This window comes from Olea europaea, unplaced genomic scaffold (assembly GCF_002742605.1).
Source record: "Olea europaea var. sylvestris unplaced genomic scaffold, O_europaea_v1 scaffold262, whole genome shotgun sequence".
Classification (NCBI taxonomy): Eukaryota; Viridiplantae; Streptophyta; class Magnoliopsida; order Lamiales; family Oleaceae; genus Olea; species Olea europaea.
In genome coordinates this window covers 484,645-506,129 of record NW_019244532.1, presented here as the reverse complement: position 1 = coordinate 506,129, position 21,485 = coordinate 484,645, and the positions used below count along the sequence as shown (strand labels likewise).

Sequence of the window (21,485 nt, the reverse complement as noted above, 5' to 3'; positions counted from 1 at the left end):
AATGATGTACAGAAATCGTGACAAGAGTTCTGGTTCTCATGAGATCGATGAGGACCAGGACGATTGTTTACTCATGTTGCCAGTAACAGAAACCTCTTTGCTTTTTGGGCTGCCACACCACAAGAGCCGATTAAATGAAACAAATTAACTAAAAATTATCGTTATTGAATTGTTGCTTTCAAATTCTCATATCAAAACTGATGAACAAACGCCAAATATCTGAGTCTAGACATAAAAATATGAATCCAATGGATGCCTCATAATGAAGTTAGAACCCTAGAAAGAATTAGCAAAAATAAATGAAACTTACGAAATTGATACAGCCAACTTAACAGCTTAAACAAAGAAACCTATCACTATTTTGCACTGCTTTTCTATCTCATAAAATTAAGCCAAACAAATTGAGCAAATTGCAACATATTGAACTCACCCTTTCTTACGGCAGGATTTTACTGCTTCCTCAAGCCAGGAAGCAACACCAGGAAAAGATTTTTTGAAGGTTTGAATTTTTTCTGCAGCTTCATTTGAACTGCAGTCCAACTGTTCTGCAAGGGTGTTAGGTCCCATTCCATAGAGAATGCCATAAACCAATCTTTTTGTTTGATTTCGCTCTTGTGAAGTAACATCACAGTTATCTTTCCCCGTCCATTTTGCAGCAATCATTGCAAAGATATCTCCCTGGGGATCACTTAGTAGCTCAACCAACAAAGAATCTTTAGAGAAATGGGCCATCATTCTTAATTCTATCTGTGAATAATCTGCTGTTAGAAGTAACCAATCATCCTGCAACAAATTAAGTAATGATGCAAATAAAACAACTTGATCACAACTCCTCACTCTTAAATAATACAAGAAAATTTGAATTTAAGAATATAAAGCATTGTTACCTGAGTGGGTACAAAAAAATCTCGAGCATTAATCTTATAATGACCAGAACCTGATTCATCATCATCTTTATCGTTGTTATTTATTTTGAATTCAACCATATGCTCAACACACTACAAGCTCAGGAAATAAATAAAAAAATGTTATATACTATGTTATCCATTTAGAGAGTACCAAAAAAACAAACAAAATATAGAACTGGTGAAAATAGGCAACCTGGAGATTCGGTTCCTCCATTGACAGTCTCCCAGTTGCTGTTGATGTCTGAAGCCAATGACCATGCAAAGTGTACTTCTGTGTCCTCATAGAAAGTCTAGCAAGTGAACAAATGGATCCCAGAGTAGAATTCAAGAGCTTTGCCAAGGTTCGGTGCTCTTTGATTACCGGAACAATGGGATGCTCATTCCTGACAGAAAAACAAAGTTCAATTGATCCAGTAACCTCTGAAGCATACAAGAGAAATGACTTAATATCGCTCAGCATCTAGGCGCCTGTTTGAATACCCATTTTAACCTCATTTTTAGCATTATTCAGACCGTTGCACCGTAATTGAGCATTCAATATTCCTGCCTTCTGACACGTGAATGACAAAAGGTTGTACTTTAATCTTTTACTTTCCCCTTTACCCAATTTACGAACAACACTCCAACCCATTTTGCCAAGAAAAGCTTACAAACGGGGGTAGAAATGGAAAAGGGTGCATAAATAAATAAACCAACTCATTCACAAGCTGCAACGTAGGCCCTACCTGATTTGATGGAAGATATGAATTCTGATTGAATTAATGGCGAGCAAACATGCGCTAGATATAACACTTTGGATAGCAAAAACAGTTTAAAATGTAACTTAGGCATGCACCAGAATGAACATAATGAATTTGCTATTTTTTTTATTACCTCAGCATATCCAAGCAATGTTTGTCAGTGCTAGGGTGTAGTTTCCCTTCGTACCCTTCTGGTTTGGGCAGCTTTAAGTGTCCATATAGGATATTAGCTATGTCCGCTGACATGGACAATGAAAATTTCATGCCAGCCAATTGATAAGCTTCCTTCTCAAGATACTTAAGTTTAGTCCTTAGAATATGCCGTGCCCTAAGACATCTCTCCATGTCAACACCTATTCCACATATCTCCATATCAGCAAGAACATTGACCTGAAACTTGACCAATATTACACTTATGACTGAAGAACTACTGACAGAAACTAAGAAATTAAAAATACTGAAAATATCTGTTGCGGAAGAGTTTATGAAGGGTAGTAAAATAGCTCGATGAAGAGAATAACTTAAATGCAGAAATTAATATTTAGATCCCCAAAACTGGATCAAACTATGTAAGACATAAATCAAAATACAATTTTTACTAACTGTTGTTTGTATGGAAGATTTGTAGGATTAAACAAAGAAACTGTAAACCATCTAAATGGATTCAAAGGAGTTGGAACTTTATGATGAAAAATGTGCAGTCAAGGGCATTGATGAACTTGATCTGCAATTATCTACTTTTTCAAGGAGATACCAGCCACATGACCAGAACTTATTTACATTACTCACGTTGCCTCAGGGTGAAATAAGAATCCTCACCAATGGAATTTCAGTAGTCACAAGTGTCTCAATTAGTTCTTCAGAAACTAGTAATTTCCAGAGAACAGAATGCAGTGCTCGTGTTTGTGCAGCTCGGCGACAGCAACCATTATGTGCCACTCTTCGCATCTGATTATTCCATCTACCATTTCGATTAGCAGCTGCAGCAGCGTCGCTGGATAACCGTTTCTTAACTTCCTGCAAAGAATTATAACTTCAGAGTCCATTTAAACTTTTGCAAATGTAAATAACCAGCTTCAATAAGTTAAATTAATCTCCTCACAGAAAGATGTTAGCGCATTCTTCCTTCTCTTGCCATATAAAGCAACAACAAACAAAGAGAAACGAGCACGCAGCTGCATCTAGAAAGCTTAAAAGAAGCAAGTACGTAATTACCTTCTCCAAACTAGGATTTGAACTTTTCTCCTCGTCTGGTGAAAGTATCCATGCTACTATACACATATCGACTGCATTTTGTACGTGAATAGGGGATAACATATAGTATGAATTTTCGATAAGATCCAGACTTAGAGTTTTAACTTCAGCATGCATGCTGCTTGATCTGTGAACAGAAACTGCAGGCCTCTTAAGCACCTGAATCTGAAATTTTAAGTTCCATGTAAGTTTTTTTACATCTTTTTTCCCCATTATAATCCCAATTCTGTTCCATCGTTCCTTAGCTATCTCCATCTGATCCTTTGGTGGTAGAACATACTTACAATCCTCAGTAGCGTGATCATTTCTTCGGCCGTTACACCTGCGTAAATCCTTGGGAAAATTCAAGTAATACACTGGAGAATCTTCCCAGCAAACTGCCATGCCATGTATTTCGAATGGCACAATGGAGCTCAGTTCAGATCTTTTGGTAAAATGAATATCAAAGTAGAACTCTCCACTAGCATCCCAGAGATCTAAAAAAGAATCAAATCCACCAGGAAAACTAGTTGCATTCACAGGACCCATCTCTAATTCATTTCCTCTGGTTCCCCTACACATGTTTTCTCTCTCAGGCTGTTGCTGCCCTCCATTATCAACATGCTCATCGGATTCATTTCTTTTATTGTCAACGTCTGATGTGTTCGCATCGTTAATATGTTGGGTAGTGCTATGAAGCCCATCACCCAGAGTATTAACCCCTTCCTCAAGCAAAGCAGGCTTCTCCACAAGTTCACCAAGCGAGGTGCCTGCTGGATTTCCTTTCACTGAAGATGCTAAACCGACAGTGGAAGTCTCTGTTGATTTACCTTCCTCAGTTTCAGAAATAACCCCACCAGTTTTCCTCTTTTCCTTGAATGACAAGGCATCTAGAACATGCTTGCTATCATCTAGACCAGCAAAGCTACTGGTGGACTCCTCTCCAGAAGAATTTGTTGATTCTTTTTTAGGGGCATCTCCAGAAACAGCGGATAGTAATGGTCGAGAGAACTCTGGAACTTTAAGTCCAAGAGATTTAAAGGCTGAGAAAGCAGCAACCCTTGCCTCTTCAGCTTTATCGAGAACAATTTTGCGTGCACCATTTTTTATCTTCTTAGCAACTCCCAACTCTATCCTCCGTTGTGCTGAGCCTATCATGGTCATGTAGGAAACCAAAACTAAAGATCAAAATTTAAATATGTAAAAACATAACTACTGAAGAATGAAGAGAGGAAGCATAAACAATTTTTCCAAAAGGTTATCAACTCCACTTAAAAAAAAAGGTGGATTTTTTTAATCAAAACTGAAACAATTGATACTATTATAGCTCTGGGAAAAAATTAGCATGCACATGCGAAAAGAGAGAGGAGAGGAGAGGCAAACCACCCTTTCTTTGTATACAATCAGCAAAAACTTGGATATTTTCACATCCTAAGGACAAGAACTAGGCTGCAAAGCAAAAAAATTGTTGAAGACTATGTATTTAAATGACATACACTGGTCCTATTTATCAACTTAAGCTTTAGATCAAACGATTCAACATGGTATCAAAATAGCTAAAGTCTAGAGTTCAAGTCTTACCGCAACTAATTTAAAAGAATTGTGCACCTGTTAGATTTTGATGGTAAAAAATGAATCTCACATACATGTAAGAAGCATGTTGAAAACTATATTTAAATGATATACATGTGGCACCTTCTAACAACTTGAGGCCCGTTTATTTTGTGTTTCAGTTTTGAGTTTTCAGTTCATTTTTAGTTTTCTATTTTGAGGGTCAATTTTAAAATTGCTAAAAACGTGTTTGATTTGTCATTTAAAAATATTATTTCACAAAACAAAAAAATTTCAAAAAGTTTGCTTGAAATTTTGAAGATTTATTTTATGACATTTTATTCTATTCAGTAAAAATAAAATAGTTTTATATTTATATATTATCAAGTAATATATGTACATTTTGAAGTTGGTGCATCTTACAATATTTTTTTCTCACTATAGTAGTAAAATAAAAATAAATAATAAATTGAGTTTAAAATATAGGAAATAAAAATAAAAATTAATGACTTGGATTGAGAATATTTTTATCTGCATTCATTTAAAAAAATTTATGTAAATAATCATTAAGAGATTGAATTATTATTATTTTTCATAATTTTTATTTTTCTAGAAATTTTTATAATTTTCATTTTTCAGAATTTTATTTTCACTTTTAGAATTTTAATTTTTCAAAATTTTAAATTTAAATTTTTATTCATTAGAATTTTATTTAAACGTTTATTTTTCATTTTTTCACTCAAAATAGTCAAAAAGTCAAAAATGCGTTTAACGTTTTCACAAATGCATTTTTAGAAAATACCAGACCAAGCATGTTTTCAATTTTCTGTAAAACTAAAAAAAAGCTTGAAAACAACAAACCAAACGTACCCAAACTTCTAGATCAGGTTGAAAAATGAAATAAAGTGAAATTAGAACTAATCTACTTTGGGCTTTCGTCCTTTTGCCAAACAAAAAGGGTACTTTCACCTCCAAGTCTACAAATTCATAAATAGAATGGGAAAATAGGAACAACATACAGTTATTTGCACACCCATCGATGCCATGGAGAAGAAAATGGGAACCCATATGTTGAAAGAACCATTGACTTTATATGAGAAGCACTTTAGTTGTTAATGTATTGCAGTTTGCATCATCATAATTCAAGAGAATCGGTAGATAAATAAACATTAAGCATGATGATGAAAATCAAAAGAGAATTCACCATGCCAGAGAAAATGATTAACTGTCCTTTCCTTCTTAAATCCATTTAAATCTTAAATACCTTTTAAGACAAAGGATGAGAAATAATTGATTGTGTGTTCCTCAATAATCTTACAATACCGTGGCTTAATTTATAATACAAAAGATGGTAAAGTTAAGGAATGTAATCTCCTAATTAAAGAAAGAAAAATATTTCCTAACTAATTACTAATTATACCATATAGATTATTGCAATAATCTATAACAATTCCATTCCATAATAATCCCCTTAATTTTGGGGTTTCTACACTTTCCCTCAAGTTGGATCGTAAAATTGACTATATCCAACTTGCTAATGAAATCCTTAAAATTTTGTATGTATAGCCCTCTGGTGAACACATATGTTGTTTGTTCCTTAGTAGGAATGTAGGTCATGCAAACAATTCCATCTTCAACTTTCTCCTTGATGAAGTGTTTGTCCACCTTGACACGTTTTGTTCGGTCATGCTCAATTGTTGTTGTGCATGTGGCTCATATAGAGTGGAACACAGGCCCTAGATCAAATGGGCCGATACCCTTTCTCACTTAATTTGCACCTAAGCATGCCAGTTTCAGTGAGGAGGTCCAGGACATATTTTTGTTGTGAAACACTGATACCCTTTCTCGATCTGGCCACTTGCATTCCCAAAAAGTACCGCATTTTCCTCATATCTTTAACTTCAAATTTTGTGGCTAGACTTTTTTTCAATCTCTTTGTCTCGACTATATTATCTTTAGTGAAGATTATGTCATCAACGTATACTATCAAAATAGACTTTGTCCCATCTTCGAACATTGTGAAGAACATGGTGTGGTTTGACTGCCCTTGGCGATATTCCTGACTTTCAACACTTTTGCAAATCTATCAAAACATACTCTGGGTGACTGTTTTAGACCGTACAGGGACTTCTTTAGTTTGCATACCTTGTTCTCTTCATTTCCCTTATCGAAGCCTTTTGTAGGATCATGAAAACTTCTTCTAAATCCCCATTTAGATATGCATTCCTAATATCGAGTTATTGGAGTGGCCAATCCAGATTAATTGCTAGTGATAAGAGAACTTAATTGTATTCAATTCTGCTACAAGTGCGAATGTTTCTGTGTAATCTATGCTATAGCCCTTTGCAACCAAATGAGTTTTATGACGTTCTATTGTCCCATCAACTTTATATTTTATATTGAACACCCATTTACACCCAACGGGTTTCCTTCCTTTTGGCAGCTCCATTACATCCCAAGTTTCATTTGTCTTCAAAGCTCTCATTTCTTCCATTATTGCTTATCTCTACTTGGGAGAATCCATGGCTTCCTTCCTGGATATTTTTTGAAGTTTCTGTACTTTCAAGATTAGATACAAATGTTCGAAATCCTAAAGATAGAGCATTATAAGCTATAAATTTTGATATAGGATGAAGATTACATGACCGGGTTTGTTTCCTGAGAGCAATAGGCAGATTAATATCAGATGAGTCAGAAGAGGTCTCGTGAGGGTTTGGAGCTATCGCTAGTTCCAACTCTCTTAGTGCTTCGAGTATGAGGTCTTCATTAAGGGGTCTGTTCGGTGGTGATTATGAGAATTGATTTTTTAACCGTTAAAAAGAAAAGTGGTCCCACCTATGAGTGAAGAAGTCAAAAATTACATCTGAAATAATGAAATAACGATCAAAAAATTGATTTTTAAGGATGAAAAATTGCTACCAAACAATGGCTAAATATCGCTTTGACATGTTCCTTTTAATCTTCCCCTGAGTTCAAATTGTCATTTGTAGATGACATGTTAGAATGGGGTGGTGATATATGTGTAGTGTTTGGGATAAATTCAGATGGAGAAAGAGGTTTCCAAGAACCGCTCCACTTGAATTTTCCTCCTGGAGAGGACTTTTGGAAATAAGGACTTTTTTCTCGAAGAAAATGACGTCAAGGCTAACAAATACTTTCTTTTTGTGAGGTGTTCGTAACATTTATACCCTTTTGTGTAGGTGAGTATCCAATGAAAACACACTTAAGTGTAAAGGTTTGAGCTTAGTTCGATAATGAGAATAAATGTGGACAAAGGAAGTGCATCCAAGTACTTTTAGAGGTAAACTTGAGTGAAGACGAAAGTTAGGGAAGGTTTTCTGGAATTTCTGGAGAGGAGTTTCGAAACTGAGGGTGCGACTAGGCATTCTATTTATGAGGTAAGCTAAGGTAAAGATAGGTTCTTCCCAAAATGTTTTAGACATATTTGTGGTAAACAATAGGGCACGAGCAACCTCAAATACGTGTCTATTTTTTCATTCATCAACTTCATTTTTCTAGGGAGTATCGACACGAGCTTTGGTGAATGATCCCATTTTTTTGAAGGTAGTCTTTAAGGGTATTGTTGAAATATTCTGGGTCGTTATCCGTGTGCAGGTTTTGATTTGTGTTTGGAATTGGTTTGAACCATTAAGTGGAAGTTGATAAACACTGAACGGACATAAGATTTTTCTTTAAGCATATAGACCTAGCAAGTTCGGGTATGGTCATCAATAAACATAACAAACCATTTTGAATGGGTGTGATTAGGGGTTCATGAGGGTCCCCATAAGTCACTTGAATTATCGTAAATGATTTTGACGGTTTGTATGTAGATTTCGGGAATGATGAACGGTGATGTTTTGCGAGTTCACATGTTTCATGTTGAAGATCAAAAAATATTTTATTCGAGAATACTAAATGAATTAATGTCGTAATTATTGAAAGTTGGGGTGAACCATTTTATAATGCCATAAAAGTACTTCACTATCCTTTGAGACAAATGCAAAATCACAACTAGCAAATTGATGAAGATCACTCACATCAATCTCATAAAAAAAGTAGAGTGCCTCGTACTCTTTAACACTGCCAATCGTCTTCGTCAATGATAAGTCCTAAAAGGCACAGCGAGGGGGAAAAATTAGTGGAACAATTTGAGCTTTTAATTTATTAGCTAACAGACAATAAATTACAGGACAAGTTTGGAATATGAAGAACGTGTTCAAGTGTTACAGAGTTAGAGATTCGAACACTCTCCTTTTCAGCTACAGAAGATAGTGAGTTAACTTTAAGATTGCCGACACATGGTGAGTATGTAACTAACAGGTTGTGAGAGTTCGTTATATGATCGAACGCACTTGAATCAATAATCTATAGTACTTTAGAGAGTGCAGTAATATTTAGAGCTATCAAGAAATTACCTTTATGTGCTAATGAGCTTGACGGGCTATATGTTTGGAAGTTAGGGAACATTTTATAGAGTTGTTCTAATTACTCAAGGTTGCATGCGCTGTTTGGAGTGTGATTTTCGATTTCCGTGGAGTCTATTGTAGCTTGGTAGCCGTGATTTCTAATATTTTGTCTAGGTTTCTAATCTATTGGTTTATCATGTAGATCTCAACATGTATCTTCTTTATGTCTAGGCTTCTGATAGTAGTCACACCATGAGCGCCCTTTTTGTAGTTTAGTACTTGGCCCTTTTTTCTGTTACTCCTTTAAATAATTGGGCTAATCCGTTTGGCCCAACATACTTGAACTTATTAAAATCCTTTTTTGTAGTTTTACCTTTCGGCCTACTCCTAATTAAACCAACCGACCCACTTCCAATTAAACTGACAGCCCACTTGAGCCAATAAAAGCTGATCCATCAACACATCCAGGCCCAAATTCATCCTTAAGCATAATTTGCCATCTGCTATCTTCGCAATGGACTTTGGCAAAGACCTCAGGGTAGATGCAACAGTCGATGGCCAAGTATCCAACCCCTCACATTGTCTAAGTCTCTATTTAGCCCCGCCAAGAATTCAAATACCCGTTGATTCTCCAAACGCTTCTTGTCTCGAACACTGACACCTGGACAATCCCACTCCTCTTCGACACTAAGAACCAGTTCTTGCCAAAGAATCTTCATCTCCATGCAATAATCAATAACATTCCTTTGCCCTTGCTTCATTTGCTTCAATTGTCTTAATTTTGAAAATTTCAATGAATCCTCAGTATCAAAGTATATCTCTGTAGGCTACTTGGTGTCTCCAATGAAGTATCCAATTTTACCTTTTCCATCAACCACCAGCTTGATTAACTGAGCCCATTCTCTGTAATTTCTTCCATTTAGTTTTTCCATCGTAAGTTGAAAGGAGGAATTGTGGAATCCAATCAAACTCATGGTATGAGTATTTTCTGTTTCACCAGTTACTAAGTCGAAGATGTTTTCCTCCATTGACCCGCGTTTTAGACTAACATGGCTCTGATACTATAAAGACAAGGATGAGAAATAATTGATTGTATATTCCTCATTAATTTTCTTACAATACTGTGACTCAATTTATAATGCAAAAATGGTAGACTTAAGGAATGTAATCTCCTAATTGAAGAACGAAAAATATTTCCTAACTAATTATACCATATAAATTATTACAATAATCCTATAACAATTCCCTTCCATAATAATCCCCTTAATTTCGAGATTTCTACAACCTTAAAAATATGTCTAATCTTTGTTAATACAATTAAACTCACTTGAGTACAATAAGAATTCAGGCTACTCAAGTCATTATCTATATATTGCTTCGCAAATAAAAATTAAAAAAGAAAAGAAAAGCCTTGTTCCTGAACATTTCTTCAAAATTCATAAGTGAAACTAATAATTAATAAGATGCAGAATTATAATTCAAAATCCTATTTAATAACGTAAAATAAATTATTGAATGCATTGACCAGTAAAAAGAACCTCACTTTGCGTAGCCCAAGATGAAGTCTCGAAAAGCACTTTGACAATTTCAGGAACTGATGCTTCAGCAATTGCCTGAGGCGTTCGTAAACCAGCCTTATAAAGTACTCTAGCTCGTGAACCCTAAAAATTCCAACAGCAATTAGATATTGATTTAAAATTAAAGAAAAATGAAAGCAACTCACCAACCTTAATGTAAGGAATGGTAGTGAGCTCTACAATCTCTGCTCGAACTCCAAATGAAACGCGATTTTGGAATTTGGCAACTAAGCCCTCAAGGTCATGCCAAGAAAGTCTCTCACAGAATACAGTAACCATAGATGCAAACCTTCCAGCATTTTCTTGTAAGGCTTGAACCATGCCTCTTGCTACTTTAAAAGCTTCACAAACTTCAGCAACAGGGACTTCCTACATTTCAGCATTACAAAATAAATTCATTAACCCATAAAAACGAAAACACGTAATAACTCTTCAGCAGAAGCACTTCAGTCGTGAGATATATACATCAAAAAGGTGACCAGTTACAAGTGGTGAAACGATTTTGATAATATCAATTGTTCTGGGTTACATTTTAAGGAAAAGAAAAGTGGCAGCACAGTAATGAAAATGGAGCTATATCTTTTGTAGTATATGGGCTGGAAGACAAAAGGCATATGCAACCAAGATACATGAAATTTTAAAATCTAGTACAAGATGAAGGAAACAATCTTTTATGACATTATGAACAAAGGTGGGCATTGCAAGGGAAGAAGTTGATCAAGATCTCCATGCAAACAGAATAAATTTACCTGCACAAGTCGTGACAAGATAAGAGCAACATAGAGCCGTCTGCACACCCGAAGCATTTGATCATCTGAAAGCATACCATGGGTTGGCTTCCCGAGCCTATGATCATATCTTCCCAATAACCCTTTCGAGCTATCCCTTGATCTGTGTGAGGTACGAATTGGTGCTCCATGAGCCATGCGCATTAAAAAGTGTTCTTGCACTCCAACTCTATTGCCAACTGACTGCATGCCATAAGATAGATTATAGAAAAATAGTCGTGCAAACTAATAGACTTGTCCAAAAATGAAGTTGTAGACTGCCCTTCAAAAGATGGGCTACAACATAACAGTCATGCGCCAATTAATTTCTCCACAAGAGGTTTGGACCTAAAATAATGTCACCCTATCTAAAATTCTAACAAAATTTAATGCGCACACATGAAATAAATAAAAAGCAAAATTAACTGGAGGAAATTAGTAAAGGATAATGATGCCAAAATACGGCATAAACCCCGTGTCATCCCAGTCAAGGCAGTAGGACGAAATTAAGCCAAAGATTTTAACCAAAGACTTGGCATAAATTAATCATTTGAATTAGGTTAGCGCCCATCAGGATAAGCAACAATTGTATAGGTAATTTGTCTTATTGACAGAAATAAAAATCCGCATATGATTGTGATAAGAAGACACATATGTCTACCCATCAATGCTATAATAAAAAAGAGTTGCACTTGCAAGTGAACATCCTTCAAAATTTTCATTTTCCAGTTTTTCTGTGAAATAATATTTTCAATTTCCCTGAATTAGTTATTATGCCATATGTATCCGACTCTCTAGACATCAAATTACGAACACACGTTGAAGAGGGACTTAACACTTGTCTTCAAGAAAAGAAAGAAGAACACACATAGTTAAAAGATCCTTCGAGCATGCAACACTCATGGGTACCACCAGTATGGAGAATTCCTCTCTCTCATAACTTAAGCTATTAGGTGAAGTCGTCATTCCATAAAATATATTAGAGTCCAACAAGCATCCATTTACTATGAATATAGTAGGCCACGTACACTTCTTTCATGGAATATAATTAGAAGTTTTATTACTCCAACCATGGCAAAAATAAGATTAAAAAGAACAAAAGGAGACTATTTATCAGGCATTACCAAAGCTTGTTCTCTTGTCATGGATACAACAAATTAACAAGGGGGACCTGTATAGGTAACTAAAATAATAAGGGGAAAAAGATTGGGAGAAACATGCAGCGCAATAGAGAGGATAGAAGTAATTGAAAGAAAGGGATTGAAAGGACCAAGATGAATCTCTTTTAATCATAATGTCTTGAATGATAGATCCGTATGAGAAGAGACTTGACCGTTTAGAGTTAACAAGGGAGTCATTATCACACTCTCTGATAGGACTCAACTATAAGAATTGAAGAACACGAAATTACGAGGAAACTCTTGGAATTATAATTGCAGAAAGGAAATACATAACTAAAAAAACTATATTGAACTCTCACTCACTTAATTTCTACCTGCCTCTATGGCTATTCTCTACCCTTATTTATAGCCTACTTCTAACAAACTTTCTCTAACAGATTTCCCCTCTTAACCAACTTTAGTTTCCCTTCCCGCCAGTTGGTAGTCCAACCTTCTTTGGCCTTCTAGAATGGGTAAATTGGATGGGGGTCTATCACTCTCCTAGCATCAATTAACTAGAGTCAAGGTAGACAGGAAAAGCATACCCCTTTTAGTTGATATTTGGCTGCTTTTAATAATCAAGCATCCATGCATGATGACTAGATTTAGGGTTTATATTCACTACTTATATAGATAAGAGGTGTGCCCAAGCATTAAGCATCCATGCATGATGACTAGATTTAGGATATAGTCTGGCACAAGCTGGGACGCCTCATTATAAAAAATAAAAAATAAAAAAAAAGGAGGTGTGCCCATTAGAACAAGAGAACGACTATTATGAAATATTATGAAATGTCTAAATGGCTATACATGCCAGTATACATATTGCAAAACATGTTATTCACATCAAAACCAGAATAAGAAAGCAATTCAATTGATGCATAAAACAGAAATTTGAAGCACTGCATAACTTTGCAATCAGCATCTAACAAATGCAATGGTAATTGTTGAATGAGACATCAGAGGTAAGAAAGGAGAACAAGCGAAGAACCTGGTCTAAAGAAGGTAATTGCATGAATCTCTCATAATACAACTCCCAATCTGGTTCTACATCAACATTAATGGGTGTCACCAAGTACACCAAATGCAAATCAGATGCAAGCACAAATCCTTCTCTTGCTCGTATCAGATCGTCCAGCACAATCTAAAAGCAAACAAAACTCAAATGTTAACTAATCCATTTCCATCCAGCAAAAGCTCAATTTCACAAATTTGGAGATAACAGGAAACCCTTAGCAGCCTGATCAGAAAAGAATATCAACACTGCATGGATATAGAAAGACTACAAAATGCATAATATAACAAGCAATAATGTAAAGTAATTACAAGCGACTCCTCTGGACTGAGAGAACTGCCAAAAGATGCACGGCCTAGAGGTGTAGTAGTATATAACTTAGTCTCTTCGCTCCATTCAAGAAACTTCTTATGGCATAACCAACGAAGAGAGTCCTGTGCTGATTTCACCACATCTTCAAACGGTTTTGTTGAATTGAGAAGAGTACACCTAACATAACGATTAATATCGCTAGCACTTTGAACAATTCCACCAGCAACAACCTCCAATATTGCGTGGGTCATCCCATTCTTATCGTCAGATAAACAAGAGTGCAGTGGTGGACAGCCGTCATTAAGAAGTGCAAATATTCTTTTGACTTCCTCTGGCTTGCAAATTAGTACCTGGTGGAATGAAATTATAGAAGTAAGACAAAAAGTTTAATATCCTCCTCAGCAGACAATGTTTTAGAAATCTTCAACCAAAATAATTGAAAATAACAATGGCTAACAACGGTCTACTTAATGGGTAGGAAGACCTCCAAGTGAATAGAACAATAGAAAAATATAGAACTACAAGTCTAGAACCCAAGAAACAATAGGAAGATGAAGCAGACAAAATGTATGAAACAAATACACATACGCTCTCTCCCTTTGTGTCTATGCCAGTTCGACCAGCCCTTCCAGCCATCTGCTTATACCTCGTCCCATCAATAAAATCGCGGCCAATACGGGGTTGTCTGAAAATAACTCTCCGTGCAGGCAAGTTAACTCCAGCAGCTAAGGTTGATGTAGCAGTTAAGACACGTACAAGTCCTTTGCGGTAACAGGTTTCGACAGTTTCTCTTTCCTCAACCTTTTAGTGAAATGAGGAACTTCATGAGCATTCAAATGTAATACATAGCTTGGATCTGTAATCTGTATGGTAAAGAAAAAGAACAGATACTGACAAAGATGAAGCTAACGTACTGTGAGGCCAGCATGATGGTAGGCAACACCAAGCGGAAGAGTTTCTTCTAGTACAGGATCCAACCCTGCAGGAGATCTTCTCAAGGCATCAATGGCAAAAGTAACATCGATTGACTCGCTATGGCCATCATGGGGACAGACAGAGAACTTTTTGAGGTATTTTGCAACATGCCTAGAAGTTGATTCACATCCTTTTCTACTTGAACAAAATATTAGCACCGAGTGACCCTCTTGAACAACCTAATACAATAAAGAGTCTAATTGTTATTCCATTCTAGTGCAATATAAAGCTTTAGTGAAGAATAAGGAGAAGGTTGAACCTCATTGCATAGTTCTACAATTTGATCTGGATCTTTACCACCAAGGTCAGCCACTTTGGGGAGCGTCCTGACAAGTTCCATTTCTTTGTTGTATATTGTGTTACCAACTTTAATGTACTCCTCCAATGGAACAGGCCGAAAGTCTGTCTGGTAGAGAGCTGCCTGCAATAAATTTTACATGTAGAATGAAACATTCACTTAGGCATTTATGTATCAGCTCATTGTGATGTATGGCCGTGCAAAGTAAGATCCAATTGTTCAGGTTTCCTTTTAGTTCAACAATAATCTGGAAGGACGATCGGAACATAATATATGCAGTGGATTCCCCATCAGCCTTCCTGGTGGAGCCTGAAAACCTACTGAGGCTACATTGGTGTTTTGCTCAAAAAAAAAAAAAATAATAATAATAATAATAATAATAATGTGGTGTCAAATTACATTCAAAAATCTAATTTTGACACCGAACAGAATTCTATATTTAAAACTTGTAATACGTTTAACATGGCATCCACTTTTTCACCAAAAGAAGTGAAATTTCACTTCTTTCTACATTTTTATCAAAATCTTTAAAAATATTTGTGTAGGAAAATCGAGCTAGGCTCAGGGATATCAAACGGAAAAGATATCTGAAATGTTCTTTAAGTTTAACCTAATGCATTTTTGCATTGTGCTAGTTATTTTACTTCTTGGACACTGAACAGAGCAACTAAATATGAAACATCAAGCACTTAAAGAATATATTGGCAAATGGGTCATTATCGAAGCGCTCCTGCGATTTTTGTGCATTATGGCACTTGCAACCTAAGCTGTAATTATATATTCAACTCAATTCTAGAGAAATGACCCAAATTTCTCAACCCCTATTGTCAAAAGTTGTTTTCTCCTTCCTTTTTCTGTTTTTCTTCTTTATCTTTCTCTCTTTTCTTAAGGTGGCTGTATAAGTAGCAATAATGGTATTATACTCACTTGAAGCCAATCAGCAACTGCAGCCACATTTGGTAACGTTGCACTCATGCCAACAATTTGGAGACCATGAGCAGCATCCGATTTCCCACTGCTCATACTTGAATTTTCTCCGCTAGATGATTCTACATTGCCTTCACCAGCAGCATAACGAAGCTTTGTCAGCATGAGTTCCAACAAATAACCCCTACTCTGGTCACCAACCTATCACGATCCAATAAAATTATTGCATACATGTCAGGACAATTAGATAAAATAAAAAAGCCATATGAAAATTCATACACGTTTGGTCCGAATTACTAACATTAAATATAAGGCAAGGTAGATACCATGTGCAGCTCATCAATGACAATGATACCAAGCTCCGATAGACGACCCTCCTCTAGTAATCTGTTAATTAAAGAATTTGCCTTCTCGATTGTGCAGACAGCTACAGAGGTATCCTTTGGAAGCGTTCCACCACCTTGATTCCCATAATAACTGCGAACATGCTTATCAAGTGGTTCCAAAAGAACTTCAAGATGTTCTGCCTACAAATTTCATACCAAGGCTAAAGCACAAGACATGCTTATAGAGCTTGAAACGTTTAATCAACAGCAAAAACAACAAGGCACCTTTTCTGCACATATAGACACGTATGGAAGTACAAGAAGAGCCATCTTTCCTGTTGATACCACTCTCCTTAGCATTAAAACTTCAGCAACAAAACTTTTACCAGCACTATGACAAGAAAAGGACGGCGGATCAAATTAGCAAGAGATTGATGATTTTGACTAATAAAAGATGCGGTGACATGCACATGTCTAATTTCAGTTATCTAGCAACGACAGTTAACGTGTTGCCATCAATAAGCAGAATACAGGAAGATCAAAATCATGCAATGTTGCTTCATTAAGTTTCACTCATTTTTTTTAGCATTAAACTTCCTTCTTTGAAATCTTTGAAGAGTTGCCAGATTCATAGGTGAAATTTCGCAATGGATATTCAATCAACAGTAACACTTCAAAAACCATTATATAGAGAAAAGAATAAAAACTAAAAGGGAAATTTTATAGAAATTCTAAATACAAAAGTAAAATTACCTTGTAGATGCACAGTAAACAAGATTCCTGTTCTGCAAGACACCATCCACCCGAAGGCAGTCAACCTGAAGAGTGGAGGTTTTTTTTTCTCTCAATTGAAACTTTAACTAAAAGAAAACAATGCAAAATCACTTCCTCGATAGTTTAAACTATAATTTTATGAAACTTAGACCACATATAAGATCATACATATTCCCTCCATATATTGTTACAATCTACTTTGTCCTAAGTGCTTTTCTGTGTTTTTAATAGACAAGGATCCATCTTCAAAATTCCATCTGTACAGTTGTAACTGATGCATGAGAAATGGAAAAGTGCAAGCACCAGATCATTTGACACAATGCTTAATTGCAGTGGAGCATAGTGATTGCGCGACAAAAACATGATTAATTAAAACACTACTCTACATATCAAGATATCACTCATAAACTATAGGGTACCTTACAAGAACATGTGTACGTGTACTTACACCGTGCCTAGCATGAATATTCTCTAAAGAAGGACCAACAACCTACTGGTCCATAATAGATAATGGATGAATCCTTAAAACTGTGTAGTACTAATATGTACAAACATGCTGACACATTCAACAGAGAACGCCTCTAAATAAAGTTCTTGAATTGAAATTCTGAATAAAAACTTAGAAACCCAAAAAGGGAATTGCTAATTTTGGACAGACAGACAGAAAGAATAAATGAAAACCTTAAGAAAATGACTCAGATGTTAGAATGTACACAATCCTCAATGTGATGTATAAGTTTTCCACACTTTCGATGAATCACATCCTAGTCTATCGCCTGACCTGACAAGAAGTATGAAGTATAGCTGTTTAGCTACATTATCAAATTAAAATAAAACTGTGCTGGGTACTATAATTTTATAAAATATAATAATAAAAGAAAAAGGCAGTCAGTGAAGCTCGGGTGCAGTTGCAAATATAAAGGTGGATGGCGACGGTGACATTTTATGTATATTTGCAGTGCCTCCAATGCAGAAATATAATCACTAAAGAGTCCTTAAGTACCAGACACCTGGAGAAAGAAAAAGTCCATAAGTATTTTTTTTCCCAAACTGACAACAGAATGAGCATTATCTGGTAGTTTATTGTTGGACTAACTACACCCCAAAAGATATCTTGCAACAGATTGAAGATTGGCCACCAACTGAACTAACTTTTTGATATAATAAAATATGTAAAGATGGAAATGATATTTTCAAAAACCTTGATTAAGTTGCAAACTTTCAAGCTGGGAGAAGGTCCAGAGTGCATCACAAAATATGCCATGATCGATAACTAGGGAAAACGAAGAACTATTTGAACTTTTTGTGTCCTTAATTGAAAGGCTGAGGAAGACAGGATTTAATCGGAGGGGAAATACATACCTGCCAAGGATACAATTTCAATATCCCCTTTTTCTTGTATATGCAGCATATTTCAGGAGGCAGCCAATTGCTGAGATCTAACCAATCCTTAATTGAAGAAAAACTTGATGGAGTAATATTGTTATTGGGTTCATGATTAACAGAAAATTTACTGCATTCTTTCTCTGGTGTATCAGACGTAAAACTGTCACTATTTTGAATCACAAATTCCACATTTCTCTGGGAAATGGCACATTTAGTGGTCATCCCTTGTCCACCAGGTGAAATTTTGTGTGTTTGAACTTTGCAGCAAATTTCCCTACCATCATTGTTCGGCAAACCATGATGACTGGTAGAAGCACATCTCTTTTCTTCATCTCTAAGAGTGCAAGGTATGGTATTATTATCATGAGAAGAAGTTTCCTTATCCAATTGTTTTTCCTCAGAAGAGAAGTCAAAATGCTTGACAGGCAAAGGTGACACTTCTTTATTTAGATCTTTTCCATGCTTCCCCAGTGAGCCTGCAGCAGAAATTCGTTCTATATCTCCTTTCAATGCTTTGTTGAGTGCATTGCAAGATCCAACATTTTTCACATTATTTGACTTATTCATCTCATAACCTGCCAGAAAAGCTTCAGTATTTTCAGCTACATGAGAAGAAACACTGTCCTTGGAAGCAAAGAGACCATCAGCGACTACAATTGCCTCATTCCAAAATTCTTCTCCCGGGGAAAATATAGAGCTTCGTCTCGTTGTCTGGGGAGTTTGACGAGCTCCAAGTTTCATAGTCAATGAACCAGGTGTGTCACATGCAGTTGTACAAAGAGCAGATGCATAACGGCATTTTCTCATACTTGCTTGCAGTTCAGCGGGATTGTTACACCCAATAACCTGTCAAGATAAACATGAATCAAAAGATAAATTGGCTTGATACACTGTCATGATTATTTCAAGTGACCTCTTACCTCCTGAGAATATTTTGAATCTACATCTCCTGATTCACTAACAACAGTTGACTGAATATTGACAGGATTCTTATCGTCTGAGGAAGTGACCTTCTGCTCGACAATAGACTGATTCCCATCATTCCTAAGATGCTTTTTCTTTGAGGATTTCTCTTCCTGCCTTTTATTCATGGACACATTCGGTTCCGATTGTACTCCTGCAGTAGATGGTACGTCACTGCACAGAAGAAAAGGTCAGAAATCTCCACAAAAGATTACAGAGAGTATGTAGGTAGCTCATTCCCAATAACATCAGACAAAAGACATATGTTCCGCTGAACATTAGTTGTATAAACATTACCAGCAATACATTGACAAAAAATCATTTGCAAACTGCTTAAGCTCAGAGTTTCCTGCAACAATCTTGGATTCTGATGAATCCTTTTGATAATCTCTTGTTGCAACATCAACAGTATCAAACAAGACTTTAGTTTTTCCCCTTTGATCCTCTTGAAAAGCTTCAAAACTTTGTGGGTGTGCTTGGCTTGAGAGATTTGCCTCGTTATTTCCATCTTTAGATGACAAGCCAATCTCCAAAGTCAGATTTCTCTTGGTTGGAGCCTGCTTAGCCTTTGGATCACAAGCAGTGTTCAAAGGCTTAGTATGCAAATCTCCATCCCATGAAGTCACCAAAAAACTTTCCAACGAACCTCCGGCACCAGGAGAGCCTTCAATTTTAATTTTTGCTTCTTTTTCTGGTCTCCCAGATTTCGAAGGCGGTGATAAAGTCTTCCTCTTCTTTTTAGAAGCAAAGAACTGCATATAGAAACAGATTATACCACAGTAATTTGTTTCCACTGTTCAATTTATGAATGCCCACCAACTTCAACCAACCGCCAAAAAATTAAAACAATAAAATCTTCAGCAACGCCCATTTTTATCATGGCAAATTTTTCATAACCATCATAAATAAGTCACATTAGGGCTTTGTAGAAGTAAAAATGAATACTTCAGTTTCAATGAACACAGCATTCATCGTCGCATAATCCAGTTAACTAATACTTGTAAAAAAGACAAAAGGTCTCAAACTTATTTCATTTTTTTATAACGTCAGACTGGAACTTCTATAGGCACTGTTCACGTCTTGTTATTCTTTCTTTCATTTTCTATTTGCCGGGGTGAAAGAGAAAATACACGCCCATGTTCATATCCTATACATAATTTTTATGCAATCACAAGTAAAGAAAAATTTCATTGACAAAAACGCATATACATGATCGACATACGAATTTATACGTGAATGAGTATATTCATCCAAAAGAACCCCAACACACGTACTCGTGTTGGTGTACCAGTGCAACAATGCCAAAAGGGACGGTATATACACATTAATAACTAAATTCAATTACTTATAAGCAATGTCTATATACCTGGTCGATGCGAGAACGAGGCGAACCAGAATCCATGACTGTGAATCTGCGAAGTCTTTTCAAGCGATTTACGATTGCCCCAATTTATCAGTCTTTTGGCACTGTTATCGACTTCTCTGATTATTTTCTTGATTTGGGTAAATTTCAAGATTCACAATCAGAGAGTTCATCTCGCTGAAATTTGAAATACTATAGTGAAATGCAACTCGGTACCATAGACGAGACGAGAGGCAGGATGCGGAGAGAGGCTGTGGAATTTCAAAATGTTTTTGGAAATTCTTTGCAATGTTGCCCTTAATCTTTTAGGTTAAAAATATTAGACACTAAACTTTCCTAATGTGCCAGTTTAGTCACCAAATTTTCTTTCAGTTAAGTCACTCTTCGTGTATTTGTTAGTGAAATTAGCCCTTGTTTGAGCCCCATTTTTGCCAAGAAAATGCATTTTTGAATAGTGTAATGATGTGAAATGTGTGGTTAAAAAATAAGGAAAAGTTTTAGATTTTCGTATAATATTATTTTATTAAAAAAGTGTGGTTGAAATAATATCAAAACATTGTATAAGAATGTATTTTTTCAAAAAAATGAGGCTCAAACAAGGACTAATAGTTAGTTGAGGTGTGTGACAATGATGTCTGTGTGGTTGATTGATCGATAATATTATGAGCTTAAAAAGTGTCAATTTCATTGACGATTTTAGTTTTCAAACCATCAATTTATTAACTTAATACAGAAATCAACACCACTTTGAGAATATTAATTTCATCACATTTTTTATTTGTTATTATCATTTTTGTTTGC

The 21,485-nt window shown here is 35.8% G+C and overlaps 1 protein-coding gene across 2 annotated transcripts in view; it reads right to left on the bottom strand.

Moving 5' to 3' along the window:
* LOC111383137 (helicase and polymerase-containing protein TEBICHI-like) overlaps positions 1-20,925 on the bottom strand; it is a 23,770-nt gene extending 2,845 nt beyond the window's left edge. For both annotated transcript variants that reach the window (XM_023007211.1, XM_023007212.1), the window contains exons 1-22: positions 20,688-20,925; positions 19,619-20,073; positions 19,279-19,495; positions 18,335-19,204; positions 16,952-17,016; positions 16,484-16,589; positions 16,199-16,399; positions 15,873-16,073; positions 14,907-15,068; positions 14,587-14,826; positions 14,261-14,473; positions 13,672-14,022; positions 13,337-13,489; positions 11,168-11,389; positions 10,569-10,787; positions 10,385-10,502; positions 2,864-4,032; positions 2,468-2,665; positions 1,782-2,038; positions 1,102-1,291; positions 888-998; positions 431-783 (exon numbers count right to left, since the gene is read on the bottom strand). In XM_023007211.1, the coding sequence (XP_022862979.1) occupies positions 431-783; positions 888-998; positions 1,102-1,291; positions 1,782-2,038; positions 2,468-2,665; positions 2,864-4,032; positions 10,385-10,502; positions 10,569-10,787; positions 11,168-11,389; positions 13,337-13,489; positions 13,672-14,022; positions 14,261-14,473; positions 14,587-14,826; positions 14,907-15,068; positions 15,873-16,073; positions 16,199-16,399; positions 16,484-16,589; positions 16,952-17,016; positions 18,335-19,204; positions 19,279-19,495; positions 19,619-20,073; positions 20,688-20,723 (6,107 nt within the window). In that variant the 5' untranslated portion in view covers positions 20,724-20,925. The remainder of the gene's footprint in view (positions 1-430; positions 784-887; positions 999-1,101; positions 1,292-1,781; positions 2,039-2,467; positions 2,666-2,863; positions 4,033-10,384; positions 10,503-10,568; positions 10,788-11,167; positions 11,390-13,336; positions 13,490-13,671; positions 14,023-14,260; positions 14,474-14,586; positions 14,827-14,906; positions 15,069-15,872; positions 16,074-16,198; positions 16,400-16,483; positions 16,590-16,951; positions 17,017-18,334; positions 19,205-19,278; positions 19,496-19,618; positions 20,074-20,687) is intronic.
* Positions 20,926-21,485: the final 560 nt, after the last annotated feature.